Source organism: Brachionichthys hirsutus, chromosome 10 (assembly GCF_040956055.1).
Source record: "Brachionichthys hirsutus isolate HB-005 chromosome 10, CSIRO-AGI_Bhir_v1, whole genome shotgun sequence".
NCBI classification, from domain to species: Eukaryota; Metazoa; Chordata; class Actinopteri; order Lophiiformes; family Brachionichthyidae; genus Brachionichthys; species Brachionichthys hirsutus.
The window spans coordinates 13,551,582-13,577,442 of record NC_090906.1 but is presented as its reverse complement, the minus strand read 5'-3'; the positions used below and the strand labels follow the sequence as shown (position 1 = coordinate 13,577,442).

The following is a 25,861-nucleotide window of genomic DNA, read 5'->3' as shown; positions in this document are numbered from 1 at the left end:
TCAGTTCTTCCGGATGTCCGCGTAGACCACCGGCTCCATCTTGTGGAAGGAGTTCCTGCTGCCGGTGTGATCCAACTGGGCGTATATCACCGGGCCCTGGGACACAGGAAGGGGAGGGGTTAGTCCAGTCGACGAATCGAAGCAGACTCGGGCTCTCATTGGTCGCGTCAGTGACCATGAGTATCAGACGTCTGATCGATGTCTTCAGCAGGTTGGTGTCCATCGTCAGGGGACGTCCCACCGGACCCGACATCGGTACCAACCACCGATCCCAAACCGGATCGTCAGAACCAACCCCGGATCCAGAAACTAAGCTGCACAGAGTTCCGGGACCGTTCCCGTATCGCCCGTCTATCGTCACTTCTGTTTGATGCTAGAACTGAAACAGCCATTATGCTAAGCTAAGCTAAATTCGTGACGTTTTGTTCTTTGATCATGCGACTCAGGAAGCAGGCCGTCTCCTGGCTCCTCCTACCTGCAGTGGACCGGACGGACTGGTGGACCTGGAGCCCTCCAGCCTGGACTCCAGCTTCTTCCGTGGCCTCGGAGCCTCAGAGCTCACGCCTTCCAGGGCGGTACACCTACTTTAGGGTTACCGTTTGTCATGGTGCGCAGACGGACGTGAACAAAAGCACAACACACACAATGAGAGATGACAATGAGACACGGGAGGAGACACCGGGGACCAACAGGATCAAATTACACCTGATCAAACGGAGTCAGTCATTGATCCTCCGGACGCTTAACAAAAACATCAAATAATCATCAGGAACGCGTTTCCATAGTCGTTTTAGTTTGACTGAAGACAGAAACAATCTACGGGGAGAGCTGCTGAGGAAGAACAGAGGAGGATGAGGAGAATAAACACGATGAAGGAGACGACATGCCGTTAGCAGATGGAGGAGAGCGACACCAGAACAAACAGCAACCCCAGAGAGCCCGCAGCCAATCAGCAGCTGGTCCACGCAGCCCCAGCAGCCAATCAGCAGCCGGTCCACGCAGCCCCAGCAGCCAATCAGGCTGGTTCCTCACACAGACAGGTGTTAGACAGACGACACCAACGAAGAAGACGAGACGAGGCCGTCCTCCCCGGACAGCGGCTGCTTGCTGCGTTCTGATTGGTCACCGAGCACCGCATGAACACTCGTATCTGTGACGGGTTAGTGACCTGTGGTCGGCGTGGAGGCGGACTCACCCTTCGTAGTCGTGGCGGCTGTGAAGGAACCTCATGATGATGCAGGCAGCGATGGCGATGAAGACGAGCAGCGCGCCACAGACAGCGCCGACGATGATGGTGGTGCTGGTCTGAGGAAGAGCGTCTGACAGCAGAGACAACGCAGTCAGCCTGCAGCACTACCCGAGCCGGAACCTGGACCGGTACCGGTACCGGTACCTGGACCAGAACCCGACCCAGACCAGGACCGGGACCAGAACCCGCCCGGGACCGGTACCGGTACCTGGACCAGAACCCGACCCAGACCAGGACCGGGACCAGAACCCGACCGGGACCTGGACCGGTACCGGTACCTGGACCAGAACCCGACCCAGACCAGGACCGGGACCCGACCCGGAACCTGGACCAGAACCCGACCGGGACCTGGACCAGAACCCGACCGGTACCTGGACCAGAACCCGACCGGGACCGGTACCTGGACCCGGATCCGTCCATCACCGATTGAGCAGAACTGGCCATCCTGCAGCCCAAACCCTGATTTCAGTCAAACATTCCTCGCTGTGTTCCGCTCCCACCTGGAGGGCGGAGTCAACAACAAGTCAACACATGTAGATACATAGATAAACAACCGACACGCCCCCGGAGTCCTCGCGTCTGATTGGCTGTCAGACCTGGACGCACCGGTGAACGTTTCAAACCTCCCCGCCCTTCATCTTTAAAGCCTTCTAAATAAAAACATTCACAAACCGAGCCGTGGTTTAGTGTTTATTGATAGTTATGATCTGTAGCTCCACCCCCCCGCTGGTTTGCCCCGCCCTCATTCCACAGGGATCCAGTTTAAACGGTTCACAGGAACAACCAAAAAGCGCCGATGCGATGAAGCGACAACCGGTTCTACCGCACACATGCGTGTGTGTGTGTGTGTGTGTGTGTGTGTGTGTGTGTGTGTGTGTGTGCGTGTGTGTGCGTGTCACAGCGTGTTCAGGTCTCACCCAGCAGGGCACGATGAACTCCCAGCGGGACTAAACCCAGTCTAATCGGCGCTGAATGGGTTAAAGCGGGCTCGCCGGGACGCACCTTTGAGGACGACCCTGAGCTCCGTCCGGGCCGGCGTTCCCGTCACGTCCGGCGGGTTCTTCACGTCGCAGAAGAAGGTCCCGTTGTCGCTGAACTGGGCGGGGCTCAGCCGGATGGACACGTCCCTCTTGGACATGTCCCCGGCGAACTGGACTCGGCCCTTGAACTCGTTTTCTGCCGGGAAGCTGCTCCCGTTTAAGAAATAGAAAATCTACCGGGAGGAAAACACAAAGTTCAAACATCGGAGGTCGTTTATTGATCAGTAATCACGGGTAGAAACGAGGAGGAGGGGAACCCTTCCTCGCTTTGGACGCACTCACCATGTACGGCACTTTGGAGGACTGGCTGTCGGGCTGACTGGGCTGGAAGTTCCAGGTCACGGAGGTGGAGACGCTGACCGCCACGTTGGACAGGAAGGAGCAGCCCAGGACCCCCGTGGTGCCGTTCTGGACCACCAGCTCGTAGTCGGCGTAGATTTCGAGGGCCGCCGCCGGGGGGGCTGCTGGGAGACGGAGAGACGTTCAAGTGTGAATGCGGAACGCGAGGGTCCAACGTGTCCCCTGCGGGGGACAGTGTGAGGGTCCAACGTGTCCTCTGGGGACGGGCCCCCCCTCCTTGGGGGTCCGCTGTGAGCTACATTCACACAAACAGGATGGATTCAGACGGGCCGGCGCCGATCCAGCTTCACGCCGAGACGGTTATATTTAGGGTTCTGTTCACATCCCAGAGGAGACATCGTTGTTGGTGTGCGTGCGTGCGTGCGTGCGGGGCCCCGCCCCCTCCCAATGCACACCTGAGCACTTGTGTCTCTTTCCTGAAGCAGAGCCTCCTGGAAAAACCCGTTGAGATGGGCGGAGCCAGATAAACGGAGCGTTCTCTTCCTGAGGCCGGCGACACGGACTCTGCCGCCGCAGCCAGGAAGCCGTTTCAGAATCATTTCACAGCACGAAGGAAACGTCCGTCCGTCCGTCCGTCCTGTCAGGTGACACTAGTCACGATGTCCAGGGACCGAAGACACGGAGACGTCCACGTCTTCTCAAAACGCTCACGTCCAATCAGAAATCAGATCAAAATGATGTCAGCAGCAGAGAGCTCGAGTTACGCAGCCTCGGACAGACAGGAAACAAATCATTATCAATATTCAGTCCGTTAGGAAAGTAACCGATTGATCGGGAAGAACTCCAGAACCACTCAAATGGATCATTACAGAAAGAGCTGGAAGATGTTCCAAGTCCCGGATCGAGAGTGGTCCAGGACTTGACCCAGATCTGCTTCCTCACAGAGGGGGACGTTTTCTTCTGGTTTCAAGCGGACCAGGAAGTAGAGCAGCCCCAGAGCATCGCCGAGGCCCCGCCCTGCTCCGTGTAGAGCGCTTCATCCTTACCCTGATCCAGAGACCCCAGAAAGTCCAGTTCGGTCCCATGGCTCCACAGAACAGAATTCCGGACCCTCTGGGTCTGGGTCCCTCTGGTTCTGAGATCCTATTCTCTGGTGCTTTTGGGTATAGAGCTTTTTTTGTAATATTTTTTGCATTGATCTTGTGTGATTTGGTTATTAACAACGAACCAACACCACGTAGGCCTCGGGGTACGAATAACGTCCTAAAAACGCGTAAAACAATATGAATATTAAATTTGATTTCTTTGAGCTGCATCTTCAGGCAGCTAACCGTTAGCTGCAGAGCTGGAGGCAGCAGCACGAACTGCAGACAGTAAAGTAAAATGACAGAACTCTGAACCGAACCTTCTCGCGTTATTGATGACGCAGAACGGTAAACCAGCTCGTTAATGCTAACCTAGAGCTAGCCACGGTAAACCAGCTCGTTAATGCTAACCTAGAGCTAGCCACGGTAAACCAGCTCGTTATTGCTAACACAGAGCTAGCCACGGTAAACCAGCTCGTTAATGCTAACACAGAGCTAGCCACGGTAAACCAGCTTGTTATTGCTAACACAGAGCTAGCCACGGTAAACCAGCTCGTTAATGCTAACCTAGAGCTAGCCACGGTAAACCAGCTCGTTATTGCTAACACAGAGCTAGCCACGGTAAACCAGCTCGTTAATGCTAACACAGAGCTAGCCACTGTAAACCAGCTTGTTATTGCTAACACAGAGCTAGCCACGGTAAACCAGCTTGTTATTGCTAACACAGAGCTAGCCACGGTAAACCAGGCTAGCGTTCACCCAGAGTTGATGAGCTGGCACGCCCTTTAACTAAATGCAGTTGGCTAACCCTTCCGCTAACATACACCGTTAATAGTGTTAGCATCCCGTGCTGGTTAGCGGCCATATCAAACGAGCCCGTTCAAACCGAGTCTTTCACTCCCGTCAGCACAAAGTAAACCCAAATACACCTCATTAGCGCCCCACCGCACGTCTCAGCGGGCTAACCTGTTCAATAACCGCAGGCGGCAGCAACCATATAAATCAGTTTTTATTTTAATTCAATTAATTACTAAAACAATGTTGTAACGTTACATCGACATGCTAACGAGGACGAGCTAGTTGACGTTGCTAAGGTGACTGTGGCGATGTCTAATGTCTAGCTCTCCACAAAGGCTAATTAATTAGCTCTATGATGAATTGGGGTTTAGCAGGCAGGTGACCAGGACGACACACAACAACGCTAGCTAGCTAGCAGGCTGGCTAACGTGAGTCCCACCAAGCTCAAACATTAACAGGCGGGATTTTATCCAGATCGGGATCGAGGACTCACCGAGTACCATGACAAGCATAAATCCAGTCAAAAGCCGCCGCTGGCCGCAGCTTTCCGACGGTTTAGGCTCCATTACGTTCTTGTAAACAGGAGGAGTCCCTCGGCTTTTTTTTCCGCCCTCTATCGTCCGATACGTTTCTTCTTCGGCCGACGTTGCCCCGCGGGGCGCTCGCTCACTGCTGCCACCCACAGGACGGCACCGTCAGGACCTAACTTTGCGATGTCTTCAGTTCAATCTAATGTTCCGGTGCTCTGTAATATCAACTTATGACATAGTAATTACTTTGTAATAACAGGGCAGGTTTCCTCACCTCCACGGTGGCATGGTTGGCAGCACTGTAGGGGGGGGGGGGGGGGGCAAAATGGCCCTGGTATCGAATCCCACTACGGGAATGAGATGGAGCAGGGGCAACAGGGCAGGTCCAGGGCACGCCTGGGCGGAGCGGACCGGCGGTCCAGCCCACTCCGCCCAGGCAAGGCCCTGGGCCTGCCCTGCCGCCCCTGCTCCTCCCCCACTCCCACAGCCGGATGCGAACCCAGTGTGTTGTTGTGTTGCTATGTTGTGCTTTTTCCTTTTGTGTTATGTGGAGTGGGCGTGTCTCAGACCAGGTGACGTCGTACTGGATTCAAAACCAGTGCCTCTGGTCTAAAGTCAACAATGCTACTTTATATTTATCCTAATGTTTGATGGGGTAGTGTCTAGGTGGTGTAGTGGGTAGTGCACTTGACTCCCAGCCAGAAGGTCCTGGGTTCGAAACCGAGGCGTGCAGCATTCAGGTTCTTTACAATAACTTGAGGTTTGTTGTTTGCTCCTCTGCAGCTGTATCGGATCAGCTGATTGATCCAGCCATTCTTATTGGATCAGCCGATTGATCCAGTCGTTCTTATTGGATCAGCCGATTGATCCAGTCGTTCTTATTGGATCAGCTGATTGATCCAGTCGTTCTTATTGGATCAGCTGATTGATCCAGTCGTTCTTCCCCTCTGCTCTTCCTGATAGTGCTGGAGAGAGACTGAGTTTGGGTGAGAGAGGCGTTGCGTGTGTGACACTCCATTCATGTCGCTGTGTAGTTGTGATGGTGAGATGAACCCTAAACCACAGCCTGCCTCCGCATTCGGCCCCTAAATGTTTAGACACCGCCCCCCCCCCCCCATCGTCACACTCTTCCTACAAACCGGCCCCGGCCCTCCATCAGAGAAGGAAAAAGTTTGGGGACCCCTGCTCCTGCCATTTCTCGTTCTGGAAACGTCAACGGCACTCAAAGAGTTAACTTGGTCATAGCAGAGATCATCTTTAACAAGAACAAGTCTGTTTATTCATTGTGGGTTCACGTCTTAGAATATACTTTTTACATAACTTCATCATCAGACATTGAGACACGCCCTCTCCGTGCACCTGGGGGACAGGTTAGCATGATTTTGAACTTTAGTTCCGTTAATGACACGATTCCAACCGTCAGAAAAACTCAATCCATGTTCCTGCTCTTCACGGCGAGCGGCGGCCGGCGCGGACGCTCCGGCCAGGTGGCGTTAAACCGCCGCAGAAGAAGCCTCAGATCTTCTTTGAGCTAACGCTGTTTCCTGCGTTCACTGTTGGACGCCCCCCCCCCCTCCTGTGACCCTTCACATGACCCCGTCAGATCATTTTGACTCTTCAGACGTGGAATTAGGAAGAAAGAACATCTGAAGTCAACACAATCCAGGAAAACATCACGTTCTGCCCCGCCCACCCAGCCTCTGACTGACTCACCCGGCCCCGCCCCCATGGTGAAACCAACCAACGCCACCAAACAAGGTGACAGGTGCTACTGGGAGGAAGGAGGGCGCTGCACGCCTTCACCATAGTAGGAATCAAATTGATCCCCCTGAAAGCAACGGCCACGTTTCAGGTTTGTCCTTCATGACCGCCGTAAAACAACCGACTGCTTGCTCAGAGACGGAGACAGGGACGGAGACAGGGACGGAGACGGAGACGTGGAGGATCCTGATTAAGTTCCTCTTCCTGCCGCCATCGCGTCAAACAACCAGAACAAGACGAGTGCTGGGGGGGGGGGGGGGGGGGGGAGCGCCGATCCGCCGCTGGGAGGACAGAAGTGGACGGACGAGGTGGACGAAAGCTTTTTGGTTGCGAACCAAGACACGCCCCTCCCGGGTCCACTCAGGTGTTTACATTAGCAGTGTCCTTCACATGTTCACAGCTCGCCGCGCGTCGGTCCCGGTCCTCCGAGCTCTTCCTCTGTGGTTACGGGAGGAGGAGGAGGAGGAAGAGGAGGATGGCGACGGCGCCGTCATGTGTCTGGGAGCTGGTTGATGTCAGTCAGGTTGGTGTCATTGAGGATGACCTTGACTCGGTCCAGAGAGTCCGCCTGTCGGATCCGCTCCAGCTGGACCTGAGGGCGGGAACGGCAGCAACGTGATTGGTCGAGCCACAGCTCGGGTTTAGGTCCAACCCCCCCCCTCGTGATCGCGACCCCGCCATCCCGGGGGGGGGTTACAGCCCACATCTGGAGAGGCGGGGCTCACCTGGGGAGGCGGGGCTCACCTGCAGCGTCTGAGAGAGTTTAACGAAGTCCTTCTGGACCTGCTCGCTGACGTCCAGCTCCGTCTGCAGACGCTGAGCTTTACCTTTCTCATCCAACACCTGAGACTCCAGAGCCGCCTGAGACACGCACGCGCACGCACACGCACGCACACACACACACACAGAGGTTACACTCACTCAGCTGCAGTAAATAACATTCTCATGCTCCAGGTGAATCCGACCCCCCCCCCCCCCGACCACTGGAAGCAGCGTTTCTCCGCTGTGGGCGTGGCCTACCAGGTGGACAGGTGAGGACTCACCTTTGCCTTGTGGCTCTCTTTGAGCTGCTGCTCCAGACTCGTCTTCAGACTCTGGAGCTTCTCCAGGACGTCGGTCTTCTCTGATAGGCTGCGCTCTAACTGAAATCCACCAATCACAGACAGACGCGAACGTGAGCGACCCTTCGTCCTGTGTTTTCATGATCAGAAATCAATAACGGGTTTGTTCAACCATCACTGATTAACGTCTTTCTTTACCGGCTCCTTCTCCGCTTTGATTCGCTCCATCTCCGTTTTCAGACTGGAGAACGAGGCTGTGGGAGGAGACACGATTAGAGGAGCCAATCAGACAACTCCATCCAGACCAACCAGAAACTGCGAAACCCCAGTTCAGAGGTACACTTCCTGTTGTGGGAGGAGCCACGGCTCCCATTTTAACTTGGAGCTGATGGGGAGCAGGCGGCAGCAGATTCCTCTCTGGCTGCATGTTTACCTGTATCCAATCAGATCACTGCTCCGCTCTGATTGGTCCGCTGATAGCCGGATGGTTCTGCCAGTTGAAACCGGTCCCTATGTGAACCCATTGAATCTAACAACGATCTGGACCATGAAGGCGACGACAAGCGAGCGGTTAGCTACAGGATTAGCTTGAGCGCACACACACGGTGTCACTCAGCGTTGCTAAGCAACAGGATAAGAGCAGCCTACGAGGCAGCTACAGGCGTTAGCGTGGACACACAAGCAGGAAGCACGGCGAGGGTTTGTCATACCTTCCAGGATGTCTGAATGATCAGAGGAGAACAGGAAGCAGAAACACAGGCGATGACGAAGAGGACGGAGAGGACGAAGAGGACGTCTAGCTATTTAACGGCTCACCTATCTCCTCCTTGCAGCCCTCGATCTCCAGCTGCAGCGTCTCCTCCAGGTTCTCCTTCAGACACTGCTCTGCCTGGATCTGCTCCTTCAGGAACAGGATCTCCGCCTTCAGCTTCTCCTCCGTGTGGTCAGCTGACGTCCTCAAGGACACCGAGTCGTCCCGCAGCCGCAGCACCAGGTCACGAAGCTCCTGAGGACGAGTTGGACGTCTGAAGCGTCAACGTTTTAAATCGGAAACGGCTCGCTCAAAGACGAAGCGTGCTAACATTAGCCACAGGCGTGCTAACACCGGCCGCAGGCGTGCTACATTAGCTGCAGGCGTGCCAACATTAGCCTGGAGTCTCCGTGCTAACATTAGCATTAGCATGGAGTCTCCGTGCTAACATTAACCTGGAGTCTCCATGCTAACATTAGCCTGGAGTCTCCGTGCTAACATTAGCATTAGCATGGAGTCTCCGTGCTAACATTAGCCTGGAGTCTCCGTGCTAACATTAGCATTAGCATGGAGTCTCCGTGCTAACATTAGCCTGAAGTCTCAGTGCTAACATTAGCATGGATTCTCCTCCTCACCTGCTGATTTAAATCCGGTTTCCGTGTCGTACCTGTGCGGAGGTGGGCATGTGGAAGTCCTCCTGCTGCTGCAGCGCCACCTGCAGCCTGTGTTTCCCCTGCAGGCTCTCGTTGTCTCTCTGCAGTCGGCTGAGCTCATCGGCCACCTGCTCCCTGGACTTCAGCAGCACCGCCTGGAAAACAAGATGGCCGACCAGGCCCGCCGGCGCCGCGACGCAGACTTTAACGCGTAACCGTGTTTCTGTTCTTTGAGTGAATTCTATTTCCGTTTTCATGCCCAGAGCTAACTGTTGCCGGGGTAACCGAGGCTGACCACGCCCGTGTGAGAGGTCTCACCATCTGCTCCCGCGTGCTCCTCCTGGCCTCGCTGAAGGCCTCCTGCAGGGAGCCGAGCAGCGCCTCCGACGCCCGGACGCTCTGGAGGAGGGACGCCACCTGCAACACAGACAGAACGCCGGCGATCCGTGTCGTATGTCAGCGCGCTTCAAACAAACAGGTCAAATTACACCGGAACGACGTGAGCAGGAAGTCAGAGCTCCGATTTCGGATTTGCCCTGAATGCAGCATAACGCAACAGGACACTTCCTGCCCCGCCGTGGGGGATTTAAACAAAGACACCGACAGAGGACAGAGGTCTCCAGTCCCGAGCGGCTCTGGGACGGCTCTGCCCCGGACCCGGACCCGGACCCAAACCTTGGCCGCGGTCTCCTCGTTTCCTGCCTTCGCTGAATCCTCCACGGCTTGTTTGTCCGCCATGGTCCTCTCCAGCTGGTCGTTGGCCTGGCGCAGCATCACCTGGAGCTTCTTCACCTGGAGCACACGGCACGGAGAGAAGCCGCTATCGAGGCGCGCGTGGTCGGATGCCCGGGGAAGGCGGCGCCGCGAACCTGATCCCGAGTCTCCGCCTCTTGCCCCTGGACGGCCTGCAGCTGCTTCTCGTAGTTGGAGCACATGTCACAGCGTCTGCCCAGCTTCCTGCCGGCGTTCTTCACCTGGAGACACGGAGCGACGCTAATCGCTAATCAATAAAGGCCACGCCGGCGTGGACGGGCGTCGGCCCGGTTCCCGTTTGCGGGCGTGGCTTCCTCACCTCCTGCTGCAGCAGGTTCCACTCGCTGTCGCTGACCAGCCTGTAGCCGGGCGGCGGCAGGAAGGCGGAGTCGGCGGCGTGCGAGATGCTGGACAGCAGCGAGGCCGTCTCCTCCTGCTCGGGCGTCATGGCCTTGATGGCCTTCTCCTGGTCCTTGGTCAGCAGGAAGTGGCTCGGCGTCAGCTTGATGGAGCTGACGGAGGAGGCGTCGCCGAAGGTGCCGTCCGCCACGCCACAGTCGGCGCCCACCAGGGGCCCGAAGTCCGACTCGTCCAGGTGGCCGGCGGACTTCGCTTTGTGGCCGCAGAGACCCGAGACGGACAGCGGCGAGGAGCCCAGGCTGTCGGTGGACTGCGCCCGCCGCAGGCCGTCCCTGTGGGGGTCCAGGGGCCCCCCCGCCACCACGTCGGCGTCTAAGGAGTGGACGGAGCCGTGGGCGCTGTGGCTGGCGTGAGGCTGGAAGGGACGGAGACAGGCTTTAATGCCCGAACGGCAGGGGGCGTGTCCTCAGCACCAGAGGGGCGGGTCCCGTGGCGTCCTGCTCGTACCTCCTCCACGCTCAGTCCCAGCAGGAGGTCATCCAGCGGCTCCGTGTCGTCTCCTGCCTCCTCCTTCATCTGGCTCAGCCGCTCCTCCTCCTCCTCCTCCTCCTGAAACCATTGATCACATGACCCTCATCAGATCCATGCTGGTTCCGTCCCAGTCTGCTGGAGGTGCGTGTGCACGTACGTGCACGCCAACACGTCTCCAACCTCTACATAACGACTCAATCATCCTCCAATCACAGAGCAGCTTTACGATCAGACGCCCTCTGGGACGCCGTCTGAGAAGCCCGAGACGCCGCCTGGGACGCCCGAGACGCCGTCTGAGACGCCGTCTGGGACGCCCTCTGGGACGCCCTCTGAGACGCCCTCTGGGACGCCTTCTGGGACGCCCTCTGGGACGCCGTCTGGGACGCCGTCTGAGACGCCGTCTGGGACGCCCTCTGGGACGCCGTCTGGGACGCCGTCTGGACGCACCTGGTCCTGCGTCTTGCTCTCCTCCACCTGGCGGAGCTGCTCTGAGGACAGGACGCTCTCGATCCGCTGCATGTCCCTCATGAGGAGCCGCTGGGACTCCAGGAACTGGTCGTTGGCTCGCTGCCACGTGTGTTTCAGCTGGTTGTGCTGCTGCCGCTCCAACTCCAGCTTGTGACACACTGATGAGGAGGGGGAGGAGTTACACACAGTAACCCCTCCTCCCCCTCAGAGGGCCGACCCCCGAGCAGCGTACCGTCGTGCAGCTCTTTGCGAAGCTTCTCGGCGTCTTCCTGCAGCACAGACTTCTGGGTATTCAACACGGCGACGTACATCTCCAGGTCCGTGCGGCTGGACTTCTCCGCCTCCAGAACGTGGTTGAGCTCCTTCACCTGGGGGGGAGGGGGACGGGTCAGCGAGGCGGCAGAAGCGTCCATCGCCCCTTCACCGGCGGGAGAACGAGGAAGAGGAGGAGGAGGAGGAGCTCGGACTCACCTTGGAGGCCTCCAGCTCCTTCACCCGCTCTTCGGCGCCGCCCAGCCGCGCCTTCAGGGCGGCGATCTCCTGCTCCATGGGCAGCACCACCGAGCGCAGCTTCTCGGCGTCCTCCTGGGCCTTGGGCGGGGTCACACGGCCGTTAGAAGAACCGGGACCCCCACGGCGACGCCCCCAGACCCAAACTGACCTTCTTCATTTCCACCTCCAGGTTGTCCTCCTCCTGGCCCTCGGTGAGGCGGCGCCTCAGCCCCCCCAGCTCCCGCTCCACCGCCTCGCGGTACTGGTTCCACTGGGCTCGCTCCTGCTCCAGGCGCTGGTGGAACTGGAGCTCGTACTCGCACACGGTGTCTGGGGAGAAGGAGGCGTGAAGCCGGCGCGCTGCGAGGACAGGAGGCGGGGGGGGGGGGCGGGGCTACCTTTCATGATGGCCTGCAGCGACGCCACCTCCTCCTGCCACTGGCCTCGGATCTGCTCGACGGCTTCCTGCTTGGTGCTCTCCGACAGCGTCGCCACCGCTTTGATGGTCTCGACCTCGGACCGGGCCTGACCCAGCTGGACCTGGACGCCCTCCAGCTCCTCTGGGGGGGGGCAGGGAGGTAGATGAAGCCCCGCCCGGCTGGTGTGTGTGTGTGTGGGGGGGGGGGGGGGGCTGCCCACCTTCCTTGGCCAGGTACAGCTCCTTGAACTTTGCTCTCTTCTGGTTGAACTCGACCTCCAGCTGCTGCTTCAGCCGGATGAACTCCGACCTCTCCTGCTCCAGAGCGTCCGTCGGCTGCTGCAGCTCCTCTGGGGGACGGACGAGACACGGGACAGCCCCCCATCATCCGACGGCTCGTCACCAGCCGACAACGCAGCGCTACGCCGCCGCCGCCAGGGTCAACGCTGAACCAACGTCGTCACGACGACCCGTTCATTCCCGGAACCGACGTCCCATCGTAAGGGGAAGAGGTGAACATACCCAAGTAATCTGATTACACTCAGAACTGGTCTGGATCACGTGACCAAATTCTTTAAGCAGCGTGAAAACCAGAAGAAGAAGAAGAAGTGAACTCAGACGTTAACTAGTCCGTCCATCGTGGTGACCTTTAACAGGCGGGTTAGTTAACGCTAACTAGAGTACGTCTAAAGCGCTGCGTTCAGGGTCAGTGGAGACGATAACAGCTGGACTGTTCATCCTTATTGATCGCTTTGAAGTGTTTCACATGGAAATAAACCGATCCACTCAGATTACATCATCAAAAATATTAAATCATTTTAGAACGCAGATCAAAAAGCTCTAAATAGGGAACAGAAAGATCAATACTGATGATTAGGAACATGCTTGGTGCAGGCTTTTACCGTTTAACTGATAATACCTGAACACTGATCACAGTATTGATTAACTGATGGGCGGGTCTCGCCCAGTAACTGTGAGCTGGGATGATGGTGGAATCAGGATCCCGATCATCCCGATCGATCCTGGCCACCGCGAAAACGCAACCATATTGACGAGTGCAGATTACAGCACCGACCGGTGACTAAGCAGGTGAGCTCCGGCGGGGGCCCCTGCAGGACACCAGGGTGGTTCCGCGGACCCCTGTTTGGGGACCAGCGGGAGAACCTCCTGCAGGTCCAGCAGCACCGACGGCGTCCGTGCTGGGGCCAGAGCCGACGTTTGGGTCACATCAGCCGGATTAGCTAAAGCTAACCAGCGTTAGCTTCGTTCCTTTAGCTTCATCGCGTGCGGCACTAAAGGCTTCAGTAACGGCGGAGTTACTATTCATGAACCAACTGCGTAGTGATCAATAATATAGTGAGTGACACGTCAGAATGCTAACTAGCTGCTGCTGGAGGATGCTAACTAGCTGCTGCTGAAGGATGCTAACTAGCTGCTGCTGCTGAAGGATGCCAACTAGCTGCTGCTGGGGGATGCTAACTAGCTGCTGCTGAAGGATGCTAACTAGCTGCTGCTGAAGGATGCTAACTAGCTGCTGCTGCTGAAGGATGCTAACTAGCTGCTGCTGAAGGATGCTAACTAGCTGCTGCTGAAGGATGCTAACTAGCTGCTGCTGCTGAAGGATGCTAACTAGCTGCTGCTGCTGGAGGATCCGTAGGCCGCTGGCTTCGCCGCTCACAGCGTCCAGCAGCCGCAAAACAAAACACCCCGCAAACAAGCACACCTACCGGCATGGCGGGCCGGCAGGGGGGGTTCCGAGGCCTGGTCGGAGGCCTGGTCGGCCATGGCTTCCAGGGGGGGCCGGAGGGACTCACCAGGAAACTGGGGTACGCGCTAAGAGTGTCCAAGAAAACAAGCTAACATCACAACTGCGGTTAAGCTAGGGGGCGGAGGGTACGCCTTCCGGTTGAACCTTCAAAATAAAATACATGCTCACTTGACTCCTGTTCTTTGACGCGTATTGACCCTATAAAACACAAGGAGTGACACAAAGCATAGAAGTTACATGTTTGTTTGTTTGTTTTTAGCGTCATGTCGTCACGGCCCACTGCTTTATTTAGCATTTGCCCTCATGTTTAACAAACTAATGAGTTCACGTTATGTTGACTAACCTCCGGTGCAACCTTTCAAAATTATAAACACTTCTTTTGGCGGCACGCTGGTGTAGTGGTTAGCGCTGTCGCCTCACAGCAAGAAGGTTCCGGGTTCGATTCCCTTCTGTATGTTCTCCCCGTGTTCTCCGGTTTTCTCCAAGCACCTGCAGCTGAGGTGACTTGGTCACTCTGTGTGTCTGTGTCTGTGTGTGTGTGTGTGTGTGTGTGTGTGTGTGTGTGTGCATGAGTGGACCTGCGATGCGCTGGCGACGCGTCCGGGGTGTTTTACCCCGTCTCTAGTCCGTAGTCAGCTGGGATAAACCCAGAAACACCCGTGAACCCAAGGAGGATAGAACTAATGGAGATGAGATGATGAGGTCGTCGGATGGACGGACAGACGGACGGATGGTGGTTGTCATTATTTCATGGACGTGGTCAGGAAGCTGCTGTGGCGAGACAAATGAGGCCTGAAAACTATTAGTACTATGAAGTACTAGTATGCAGACGCGTACTTCAGTGCAGGATAATTCATTGTGAGTAGACGCAACAATCCCCTCGAGACGGCAGCGTTTCCGGCTCGTCTCTCAGAATAACCCGCCGACCGTGAGAAAGGAGAAGCGATAGTTCTTCTTTCCGATCCTCGGAGCTGCGAGCCGAAAGCCAGACAGGACGGGAGCGCGTCCGTCCGTCAGTCTGAATGGATCCCTGGCGTGAATACTTCTGGTGGTGGGTGACATTAGGGACGCTCTTTGTGTCGGCGCTGATCGGACTCGTCTTCGTTCTCATCAATAAGTGCTTCTCCAGAGCAGGTAGGATCAATCCGTCTGGATTTGATCGGCTCCGATCAAAATTTAATAATCGCTGTGGTTCAGACCGGTTCAGACTGGTTCAAACTGGTTCAGACCGGTTCAGACCGGGTTCAGACTGGTTCAAACTGGTTCAGACCGGTTCAGACCAGTTCCGACCGGTTCAGACCGGTTCAGACTGGTTCAGAACGGCTCAGACCAGTTCAGACTGGTTCAGACCAGTTCAGACTGGTTCAGGCTGGTTCAGACCGGTTCAGACCAGTTCCGACCGGTTCAGAACGGTTCAGACCAGTTCAGACTGGTTCAGACTGGTTCAGACCAGTTCAGACTGGTTCAGACCAGTTCAGACCGGTTCAGACCAGTTCCGACCGGTTCAGAACGGTTCAGACCAGTTCAGACTGGTTCAGACTGGTTCAGACCAGTTCAGACTGGTTCAGACCAGTTCAGACCGGTTCAGACCGGTTCAGACTGGTTCAGACCAGTTCAGACCGGTTCAGACCGGTTCAGACCGGTTCAGACTGGTTCAGAACGGCTCAGACCGGTTCAGACTGGTTCAAACTGGTTCAGACCGGGTTCAGACTGGTTCAAACTGGTTCAGACCGGTTCAGACCAGTTCCGACCGGTTCAGACTGGTTCAGACTGGTTCAGACTGGTTCAGACTGGTTCAGACCAGTTCAGACTGGTTCAGACTGGTTCAGGCTGGTTCAGACCAGTTCAGACCGGTTCAGACTGGTTCAGGCTGGTTCAGACCAGTTCAGACCGGTTCAGACTGGTTCAGACCAGTTCAGAATGGGCGGGGCGATACTTTGGCTCATCATACATCTACTACTCTCGTTGCTGATCCGAAGTTTAACTGGACGTTTTTCTTTCTCGCAGGAAAACGCAGAATCCCGACGCTCCCGGCACGATCTGACGTCAACACAGAGTAAAATATAAACGTCGTCTCCTGAAAGTTTACAGTTCGGTTCTGTTCGCTGTAAAAGGGCAAAGAGGAAAATGGATGGATGGATGGATGAACGGTTGGATGGTTGGATGGTTATTTTCTAACTAGAGACCCAGATGCTAACTAACGGCTGACTGTGAGCTCATACTTAACCCTTAAATTACCCTTCAAAGACGTCCCGTCCATGACCCTTCAAGTGGACAAATGTCCACCTGTCATTTATCCATTTGTAAATGTCTCTATTTGTCCATATGGCGTTACGCCAAATCGGAGTTCTGAAATTTGGGATTCTTTCGATTTCACCCATGAGGACGGTGATTGTCTGTGAGGGAGTTTTGGTAACAAGCGTCAAGGGGCAGAAACGTTCCCGTCGGACTTCCGTCTCCTGACTCCAGTTTTCAACGGATCTCTTCTTGACTTCTCAGGAGCAACAGATTCCTCCAGAGAGTGGACAGCCCAGCTCCACGTTTCCGGACACAGTTCATCCCGGGTGAGTCTCCCCCCGGTCCCCGAGTCAATGAAGTCTTGTCCTCTAATGACGGACTTCCCAAACTCTTCTCCTTTAACCCTTAGTTAATATTTTTAAGTACGAAAGTGCTGAAAAAGCACGTTTTGTTGGATGATTAGAATGTTGAATTTTACTGTTCTAGAGGTCAAAGGCTACGAGAATATGGATCATGTACCTGACAATGAGGAGCGCACGCACGTCTACCAACAGGATGTACCCGAACACCAACAAGATGTCCCCGAATACCAACAGGATGTCCCCGAATACCAACAGGATGTCCCCGAATACCAACAGGATGTCCCCGAATACCAACAGGATGTACCCGAATACCAACAGGAGCTGTTTGACTATGTAACGGTGGTGGAGGAGGAGATTGACGCTCCTCCTCTTCGTCCAGGCCATCATCCATCTGCTTTTAACGCCTCCTTTGACGACTATGATGACATCGGAGGTGAAGAAGAACTCCTGGATGAGGAGGACTATGATGAAGTTGGATAGGAGGACAGAAGGGACATTCTTCTAGATGACATTTTGACTTTGTCATCTGCTGATCGTATAGGTTTAATTTTTGACCATTTATGCTGATAATATTTCAAATATTAAGGTTTTTATAATGTTGTAGCTTTAAATATGTCAGTGACATTTGGACTTCCTCTTCATTTGAAATAATAAACGTTTCGTTTCTGTCTTGGAGTGAGCCGCTTGGGGGAGGTCCGTGCTCTCAGTGATGTTCTAGTCAAACTGATCCATAGTCAGCGCGAGTGTTCGTGTCCGAGACACGAGACATGTCCTCCATCCGCGGTAGACGGAGACGGTTCTCGGGTGAAACCGGAGTCGATGCGTCTCGCCGCTGATTTAGTTTCAACAAGTGTGTTTTATTTTGAAGGTATGGACGTGATACGGATACTGATACTGTGGTTAATTTGCATTGGGGGGGGGGGGGGGGGGTGTTTTATTATGAAGGGCTGTAAAGGAGGCGCGCTTTAGTTTGTATTTTATTTTGAAGGGGAGTGCAGGAAGCGTGGACCTGCGCGGACCCTGCGGCTTGCCGCTCCATGCGGGCTCGGAGCCTGAGAGATGGACCGACGCGTGTTCCGGAGCCCAGACTCGCTGTGACGGGTTAAGATGTCCCACCTGGCGGGGCGGGGCTGCTGTCCGGACCGGTTCGGGTCTCTGAGCACGTCCGAGCTCACCGAACTGCTGCAAGACGACAAAATGGACCCGATCATCCGGATCAATGAGAAGGTAAAGGACCGGCGCCGTGTTGCGGCTTCACGGACCCGGTTCTGATCACGTGGTTCTTTGTTCGCAAATACCACAAACACCACGTGGTATTTGTTCGCAGAAGAAAACAAAAGTTGCTTTTGATCAAATCCGCTTCGTGGCTGATCGATCGTCTGCGCGGCCGCTGGTCGGACTCCCAGTTCGCCCCCGGTAATACCAGTGAGGTGACGTCACGGGAGCGTTTTAATAACCGAGATGAAGCCTGAAGTTATTGATCGGTCCGGAACACGTTCGGTCCAGAACGTGTCGAGCTGTGAACGGAGCCAGGCCGAACCCCCATAGAATCCCGTCCATTTCTACGCCTCCACGCTGCAGGGTTCCGCACGTGACGTAAACCGCGCGTCGTCATAACATTACGTTCCTACCGGAACCAGGTCCGGTTCGGCGTCGACGCGGGTCCGGAGCAGGAGCCGTTTGAGGAGAAGTTTACTCCTCCAGCTCCTCCTCGACCCGGAGCCGCGGAGACGCGCCGGCTTCACCGGAAGAGCGTCGGTTCCACGTGTGTCCAATCACCGCCGAATCGATCATCGATCCGCGTCGATAACTAATCACCGTTCGATATTTGATGACGTCAGCGTGTCTTTCTCTTTGAACGTGGAACAGTAAAATGGACGGATTTTTAAAAGGAATCCGGTGCGCGGTCTCTGTGAGAGGCACGTTCGGGGGCTCGATGGTGACCTTCCGAGTGTAAAGTGATACCGCACGCACGCGCACGCGCGCACACACACACGCACACTCTTGGGAGCTGATTTCACAGCACCGCAGGAAGTCATTCTGTCAGACGTGTTCTCGGGATGGTCGTCCAGTAACACGTTACGAAGGCGTAACCGGGTCGGAGGAAGAGGAGGCACAAACCCGACCCGCTCCACGGACGGCGTCGGACGCTCCGCCCCCACCGCCGTGATGTCACGCCGTCTTCTAGCTTCCATCACGGATGGTGAACTGTCTCCGCTCTTCTGTCCAGTTCCAGGAGCTTCAGGTGGACAGAGAGACGCTGCTGGCGTCCAATAGGAGTTTGGCTGAGGACAGCCTCGCCCGGCGGCCACGCCTCTTCGACGCCAGACTGCTACTGGCTGAGAAATATCGACAACTGTCCAACCTGGCGACGGTGTGCTGGGACAAACAGAGTCAGCTGGGTGAGCTCAAGCGTCCAGCGACGCGTCCAGCGTTTCACTTAGGACGGTAGAAGACATGCGTCAAGAGGAGCTGGTCGGGGTGACGAGGGTTCCAGGACGGGATGGTAAACCCATCAGATGTCGTCGAATAAACTTTATTTATAGTCCAGAGTCGTTTGCCATCCAATCGGCCGACGAAACGACGGCACGGTTAGCTTCCGGGCAGCAACAGGAAGTCCCTGCGTTCAGTTAGCCCGACCTTTACTTTGAAAAGGGAACAGAAAGGCCACGTCTGATTCGTTGGTTCCGGAGACTGTCCGGTCCGGTCGTGGGAACATCAGATACCAGCAGGAACGTTGGGCCGAACGGGGTCTGGTCTTTGTGAGGGGCGTCCGGTGCCGGAGGACGTCCTCTAAGGCCTGGGCTCTAGACCGTGAGCCTCCGGTCCGGTCCTGAGAGGACCCCTGGCAGGGTAGGACTCCTGAGTGGACCCCTGGCCGGGTCGGACTCCGGTCTGGTCCCGAGAGGAAGCCCGGCCGGGTCGGACTCCGGTCCGGTCCCGAGAGGACCCCTGGCCGGGTCGGACCCCGGAGCAGCTGATGAGTAAATCCTGATGGTACCGAGCGGTTCTGCTCCATTCAGCTGTTGGCCGGTGATGGAAGTTGACTGGAATGTTAAACTTCCTGTGCACACAGATGCTGCCCCCCCCCCCAGCAGAGCAGGATGGGCGGGGGCTGTCCTTCCTCTGCTAAACATCTGATCCTCATTATGTTCAACACTCAAAGGGGAGGCCGTTCTCCTAGCAACCGGTCCAGAGCCCCATATGCGACAAAGGCCCTTTGGTTGCCATGGAGACATGGAGAATTTAGCAACATTGTTAAAGTTAAATATTTAACCAGAGGTCATTAGTTTGAAGTCCTGTTGCTCCTCCCCGAGCAGGAAGTGTATGCCTGTTAGCTTCCAGATTAGCATCGCTAGCAGCAGCTCAGAGTTTCCACGTCAACATGATGGAGGAAAAACAGATCGATCGATACCGGTGAGGGAGGGGCTCTGTGACCCAGAATGCATCAGTGGGGTGAGGGGGGGGGAGTAATGGGCAAGGAAGCGCTCCTCCAGCAGCTGGGTGTGACGTGGACCCTCAAGCCGCCATCATGTTCCTGTTGGACAGGAGGATGAGGAGACGAAGCTAGCATTACCTTAACCCGTCCCGTTAGCCAGGGAAGCTAGCGTTACCTTAACCCCGCACCGTTAGCCAGGGAAGCTAGCGTTACCTTAACCCCGTCCCATTAGCCAGGGAAGCTAGCGTTACCTTAACCCCGTACCGTTAGCCAGGGAAGCTAGCGTTACCTTAACCCCGTCCCATTAGCCAGGGAAGCTAGCGTTACCTTAACCCCGTCCCGTTAGCCAGGGAAGCTAGCGTTACCTTAACCCCGTCCCATTAGCCAGGGAAGCTAGCGTTACCTTAACCCCGCACCGTTAGCCAGGGAAGCTAGTGTTACCTTAACCCCGTCCCATTAGCCAGGGAAGCTAGCGTTACCTTAACCCCGTACCGTTAGCCAGGGAAGCTAGCGTTACCTTAACCCCGCACCGTTAGCCAGGGAAGCTAGCGTTACCTTAAACTCGTCGACGCTACGCTACCTCGCCTTCCTCGCAGTCATGTGACATTCAATTGTCTTTCAGAGGCTCATGTCCAGAGACACTGTCCACGGAGGGTCCAGCGCCTCCTGCAGGAGGAGGTGACGCGAGCCGAGGAGCAGTCCGAGGTATAATGCGCGTCCTCCTCATCTCTCTGTTCAACCGCGTTTCTCCTCATGGCGTCGTGTCTGTCTCCACAGGAGCTGTTGGGCAAGTTCATGGAGAGAACCACGAGCCTGGAGGGATTCCTGGACTCCTTCCAGAGCTCCAGGAAGACGTATCACATCCGCCGGGCCCAGGCGGAGAAGGTGCAGGAAGTCCACCAGGCCCAGCGGCGGCTGGACAAACCCAAACCGCCGGAGCCGCCTCCGGTCCCGGAGGTGAAGACGGGTACGGAGCCTCCGCGGCCCAACGGCCTCGTGGCTCACGGACCCCTCAGAGTGTTCCAGGTTCGCTACGGCCTCACCCCGGCCATCCTCCTCCCCCATTACCCCGTCTCCCCCCCTACATCGGGTCCAGGATGTCAGAGTAGTACCGCGGAATCCGAAGCGGGACAGAACCACAGTCTCGGCACCAGCACGCCTCTGCCAGGACAGCCGGTCGGCCTCCGGGTCATCGGACAGTTACCGGGCGGCTGGCCCGCTAACGGGAGAGCGCTGAGGGTGCAGCAGCTTTACCGGCCAAACCCCCAACAGCCGGAACCCCCGTACCGATAGACCCGGACCAGGAGCTCTGAGAGGTCTCCCAGAAAGAGCTGATCCAGAGTCAGGCAGCGTCCTGACCTCCATCCATGGCGCCAGAGATCAGGAGGACATGGGTGAGACAGGGAAGACTGGATCGGGTTCCGGGTTCTGGACCCGGTCCGTGATGATGGTCCTCAGGATGCGAACTCTGCGGCCCGACCGGCTTCCTGTTTGGACCCGGCCCGAGGACGACACGAACGTGTTTGCGTTTTTTTAAATCTTTGAATAAACTTTGTTTAAACGGAGATGTCGTGTCTGGGCTGAATGATGACATCATTAAACAGTTAAAATGTTCTAACGCCATGAGCAGCGCGACGAAGACGACGCGCTCGTCTTCATCGCGCTCTACAGGCTGGCCCGGTCCAATTCCAGCCATTTACAGGTTCAGGTCCATAAATCTAGTTTAACCGTGACGAAAAATGTTGCTAGAGTAAATAGACCCTCGTCTTCCTCAACATTACTCAGATAGGCACAGGACACGCCCCTTTTTGTAGCATCTCGGTATGGAATATATTCTATATAATATATTCTATATTTGCTCGACACTAAGCAAAGGTTCGAGATCAAATGGAATATATTTGTTTGTAGCTGTTATAATTCTATTAATTCTATCAGGGAATCATTTGGAAGCGGCTGCCGCCCCCTAGTGGCCAAACGAAGCCAATGCAGCTTAAATTATTGTTCGGCCCGAGCGCCTATCTTGGCGCAAGGGGCGGGGCTACTGCTTCTGCGACGCAGGAGACTGGGACCTGGGATATTCTTTCTTCTTCTGAAACAAAGAGTCGCCTGTTAAAACACGCAATCTAATCCCGAGAACCATTGCGCCCCCAGCTGGCGTTTTTGCTCTGCATTCCAGGTGACCGTTGCCGCAAACATTGCTCCCGTTTGCACACGCACTCCAATCCAAACCAAATTTTAAACACTTATTGACCCTTCCTACCTGGACACTTTAAACATGAAACTTTGACAATCTGCCTTACAGCGCCCCCTACAGAACAAGAAAAAAATTGAATGGGAAGTAAAAAAATAGTTTGCCAGAAATGATTAAAATTTTCCAGAAAATTCCCCCATGTGGTCCCGATCAAAAAACACAATCGTAACCGTGTCGTTGTTTTTACCGTGTTGCTATGGCAATGGCCAAAGTTCCCCATATTAGTCTATTACAAACGACACAATATTATCCCATTATATTTAAAAAGACATATTAGCACGGAAACATCCCAAACGTGACACATACATTCTCACACACATGCCGGTTGAAGAAGTCAGTGACACCCAGACTGCAGTTTTTACATTGTTGCCATGGCGATTGCCAAAATGTCCCATATTATCCCATTACAGTTTTGACTGAACTGTGGGCGACTAATGCAGCTCAAATCTAAACACTGAGGACAAAAGCGGCGTCGGCCCGAGGGCCTTTTGCACTAAAGACATTCAGAACATCCGTAGTTAAACTGGTTATCAACCAGTATACATCCACAACGTGGGGAACCAGTCTAGAGGACTGGGTCCACTGGTTGAAATGAAGTCAGATCCAGTTTAATTCCACTGGTCCAGCTGGGAGGCGAGGGAAACGTTGCTCAGTTACTTTCAGGCTCCAATAATCAATGACTTTAATTAGCTGCTGATTACTGATGAAGAGTTTAATGTAGACTGGTATGAAAGAGGTTCCAGCTGTAGCTTAGCACAACTTAGCATATCTCAGCTAGCATGCTAAACTAAAATGAACACAGATAACGCACCGCTACTTGTTCCCGTTTCCCGCTATCGTGTTAGCATGCTTGCGTTAGCATTTAGCGGTACGCAGTGCTGCGTCTATAAGGCCTCAGAGAGCAGCTAGCATGATCGTTAGCATTTAGCAGTGCTGCGTCTACAAGGCCTCAGAGAGCAGCTAGCATGATCGTTAGCATTTAGCAGCGCTGCGTCTACAAGGCCTCAGAGAGCAGCTAGCATGATCGTTAGCAATGTTACAATGAGCAACCCGCCCCCACGAGATTTACTAATTACCAACCAATATACAATATTACCTAAACAAACAGATCAACAGGCCAATCAATTAATAAACAACGAAGCCACCGGCCGAACGGCCAGCAGGTGGCAGCATTCCCTCTTTGGTCTTTACTTACCAACAGAGAGGACAGGCGAAGAGTTGAGCCGCGTCACGTCATCACAGAGAGGGCGGGGAACTGTGGACCATCTGTGACGTCATCGCAGGCAAGATAATGACGTCACTAAATAAGCAGAAAGTGAGCCTGTCGCATCGACCCAATCAGAACAGAGTGTTCTACAGCGCTACCGGGTTTAAACCACGGTGGATATTTAAGTTTTAGCAAACATAGAAGAACAGATTGATCTCTGATGGAGGAGGCAACAGTAATAATCATTCATGTTGATCGGGTTATCAGCTATGACAAAACAATCAATAATCAACGACTCACTCAGTTTATTTCACTACGAGGAGGTTTCATTCACGTTAACATTACGTCCAGTGTGTCGACCAATGAAACAACTCAGAGACAACCCCGCCTTTAAAAACAGACCGACACGAGGCCCCGCCCCCTTGCCAAGCCAGGCGCGCCGTACCGTAGCGTCGCTTCACGAATCACGTTCAACGACGGTTTGGATCGCCGGCAAGCAAAACGGAGGCGGACACAGAGACCAGGCGGTCCAGGTGGTTTGGACCTATGATGGACTCAGGAGTTCTGATTGAAGGGACCGTTTTATGTCCTCCCTTACCGCTCACATCTTGGTGACGTCTACCGACTCATGAATGTCGATCACCTGGAACCCCAAGTTGTCGATTCCCGTCTTCTCCTGGTTGCTATGGTTTTCCTGGTTGTGGTTCCTCCGGTCCGAGCCCGACTCGAAGCAGCGGACGCAGTGCGGCGTCAAAACCCGAATGCTTTTGGAGAAGTTTGAGAAATCCACCCGGTACTTCCCCGTCTCGGTGCGGGAGACGATGGGCAGGAAAGTGTATCCCCACTGGATCTCCTGCGGAATGTAGGAGGTGCGGACCTGACAGGAAGCGCTGGTGGACTCAGCCATCCCGTCCAGGAACACCACCAGCTCAAAGTCCTGCTGGGGCAACGAGTCCGCCGAAAGCTCGTAGAATGGGCTCGAGCTGTCGATCACATGGTAGAGCGTCAGGGGACAAACGAAGAACAGGTTGCACGTCCCGGCATCAACCGTGAAGTCGACGTCCACCTGGTCCAGGACGATGGTCTCGCCGTCCGATACGGCGGATGTCCTAAGCAGCTTGCCGTAGATCTGGCTGCCAATCAACAAAGTCTTCCGTAGGTTGGCGACTCTGACCAGGAGACACAGACTTCCTCTCTTCGGGCAGATCACCGCCTTGTCGCTGAAGGCGACGGTCTTCGCCCGTTTCCTGGGTAAGGAGACCTTGGCCAAGACGACGCCGCACATGAAGCAGTTGATGAAGACGCCGATCAGAGACTGGATCATGATGAGCGCCACGGTTCCGGCGCAGTGCCCGGTCAGAGCCCTGCCGCCGTACCCGATGGTGGTCTGGGTCTCCAGCGAGTACAGGAACGCCGTTGTCAGGCCGTTGACGTTGTCCACACAGCGGACGTGCTCACGGGTTCGGTTTTGTCCCGCCAGATCCCCGTTGCTCTTTGCGATCCAGTACCAGAGCAGGCTGAAGACGAACCAACTGCCCGCGAACGAAGCCACAAACAGGAGGAGAACGAAGCGCCAGCGGATCTCCACGAAGGTCGTCCAGAAGTCCAACACGAAGGCAAACTGCTCGCCGCACTCCATGTGGCCAAACTCAACGTTGCAGCGTCCATCTTTGGTGACCAGCCGACTTTTACGACTTCGCTGTCCGGCCGGCCGGATGTGATCCGTGAGCAGCCGGAACATCCTGCAGTCGGATGGGGGGGGGGGGGGGCAGAAGATCAGGATGGAGCTGGGTCCACGCCGCCGACACCCGGACCCGCTGGCCCCGGGTTCTGGATCAGGTGAGAAAACTCATCCAGGAATCTTTGAAATTAACTTCAAACTAATGCATAATTAAACAAACACACTAAACGCATAATTAGGACAAACCGTAACCATGACAACGTTCAGGGAACTGAAACACGCACACACACACACACCCCCCCCTTCGTTCAGCCTCTGTGACGCTCAGGTTAATGCAAGAAAACCGTTTTTAAAAGCCTTAAAATGAATCTTTGTAAAGAGTTCTCAGTTATTGATCCAATAACAAATATTATCGGTTATTGACAACGAGCTCGGTCCGACTGGAGGAAGAACATCTGTACACGAAACCTGCGTTTCATCCTGAACGGATCCGTGTCCTGGAATAGAGAATGAAATGCTGGTACCGACCTGCTCAGAGACCAGAACGGCTCGTCCTCCTCGTCCTCCCCGTCCTCCTCGTCCTCCTCGTCCTCTCCGTCCTCCCCGTCCTCTCCGGAGCTCTGCTGGAGCTTCAATCTTTTCCCCCAGCGAGGCGTTGGAAAGGT

General features: G+C 55.2%; 4 protein-coding genes across 7 annotated transcripts; 1 reads left to right on the top strand and 3 right to left on the bottom strand.

The window, feature by feature from the left end:
* Nucleotides 1-5,038, bottom strand: mpzl1l (myelin protein zero-like 1 like). Its single transcript, XM_068744142.1, has 6 exons — nucleotides 4,966-5,038; nucleotides 2,572-2,753; nucleotides 2,252-2,462; nucleotides 1,196-1,319; nucleotides 476-581; nucleotides 1-96 (listed from the first exon to the last, which is right to left on the bottom strand). Exons 1-6 carry the CDS (start codon nucleotides 5,036-5,038, stop codon nucleotides 1-3), a joined length of 792 nt encoding a protein of 263 aa, XP_068600243.1.
* Nucleotides 5,039-6,253: 1,215 nt separating this feature from the next.
* Nucleotides 6,254-14,114, bottom strand: rabep1 (rabaptin, RAB GTPase binding effector protein 1). 4 transcript variants are annotated; one of them, XM_068744137.1, is made up of 19 exons: nucleotides 13,978-14,114; nucleotides 12,472-12,600; nucleotides 12,231-12,392; nucleotides 12,002-12,162; nucleotides 11,812-11,931; nucleotides 11,573-11,708; nucleotides 11,320-11,498; nucleotides 10,849-10,950; nucleotides 10,301-10,756; nucleotides 10,098-10,202; nucleotides 9,904-10,020; nucleotides 9,547-9,645; nucleotides 9,243-9,383; nucleotides 8,641-8,830; nucleotides 8,535-8,546; nucleotides 8,023-8,078; nucleotides 7,807-7,905; nucleotides 7,508-7,624; nucleotides 6,254-7,355 (listed from the first exon to the last, which is right to left on the bottom strand). In XM_068744137.1, exons 1-19 carry the CDS (start codon nucleotides 14,033-14,035, stop codon nucleotides 7,254-7,256), a joined length of 2,541 nt encoding a protein of 846 aa, XP_068600238.1. In that variant the 5' UTR covers nucleotides 14,036-14,114; the 3' UTR covers nucleotides 6,254-7,253. The 4 variants fall into 4 exon arrangements, with proteins under 4 accessions (XP_068600238.1, XP_068600240.1, XP_068600239.1 ...); XM_068744139.1 differs by having other exon boundaries at nucleotides 10,849-10,947; XM_068744138.1 differs by lacking the exon at nucleotides 8,535-8,546.
* Nucleotides 14,115-17,700: 3,586 nt separating this feature from the next.
* On the top strand, nucleotides 17,701-21,617 carry vps37d (VPS37D subunit of ESCRT-I). Its single transcript, XM_068744911.1, has 4 exons — nucleotides 17,701-17,845; nucleotides 18,849-19,020; nucleotides 20,680-20,762; nucleotides 20,835-21,617. The coding sequence occupies exons 1-4, from the start codon at nucleotides 17,726-17,728 to the stop codon at nucleotides 21,348-21,350; spliced, it is 891 nt and encodes a 296-aa protein (XP_068601012.1). The 5' UTR covers nucleotides 17,701-17,725; the 3' UTR covers nucleotides 21,351-21,617.
* A 2,499-nt stretch (nucleotides 21,618-24,116) lies between these two features.
* LOC137900715 (ATP-sensitive inward rectifier potassium channel 1-like) lies at nucleotides 24,117-25,256 on the bottom strand. Its single transcript, XM_068744846.1, has one exon. It carries the CDS (start codon nucleotides 25,254-25,256, stop codon nucleotides 24,117-24,119), a length of 1,140 nt encoding a protein of 379 aa, XP_068600947.1.
* Between the last annotated feature and the right edge of the window lie 605 nt (nucleotides 25,257-25,861).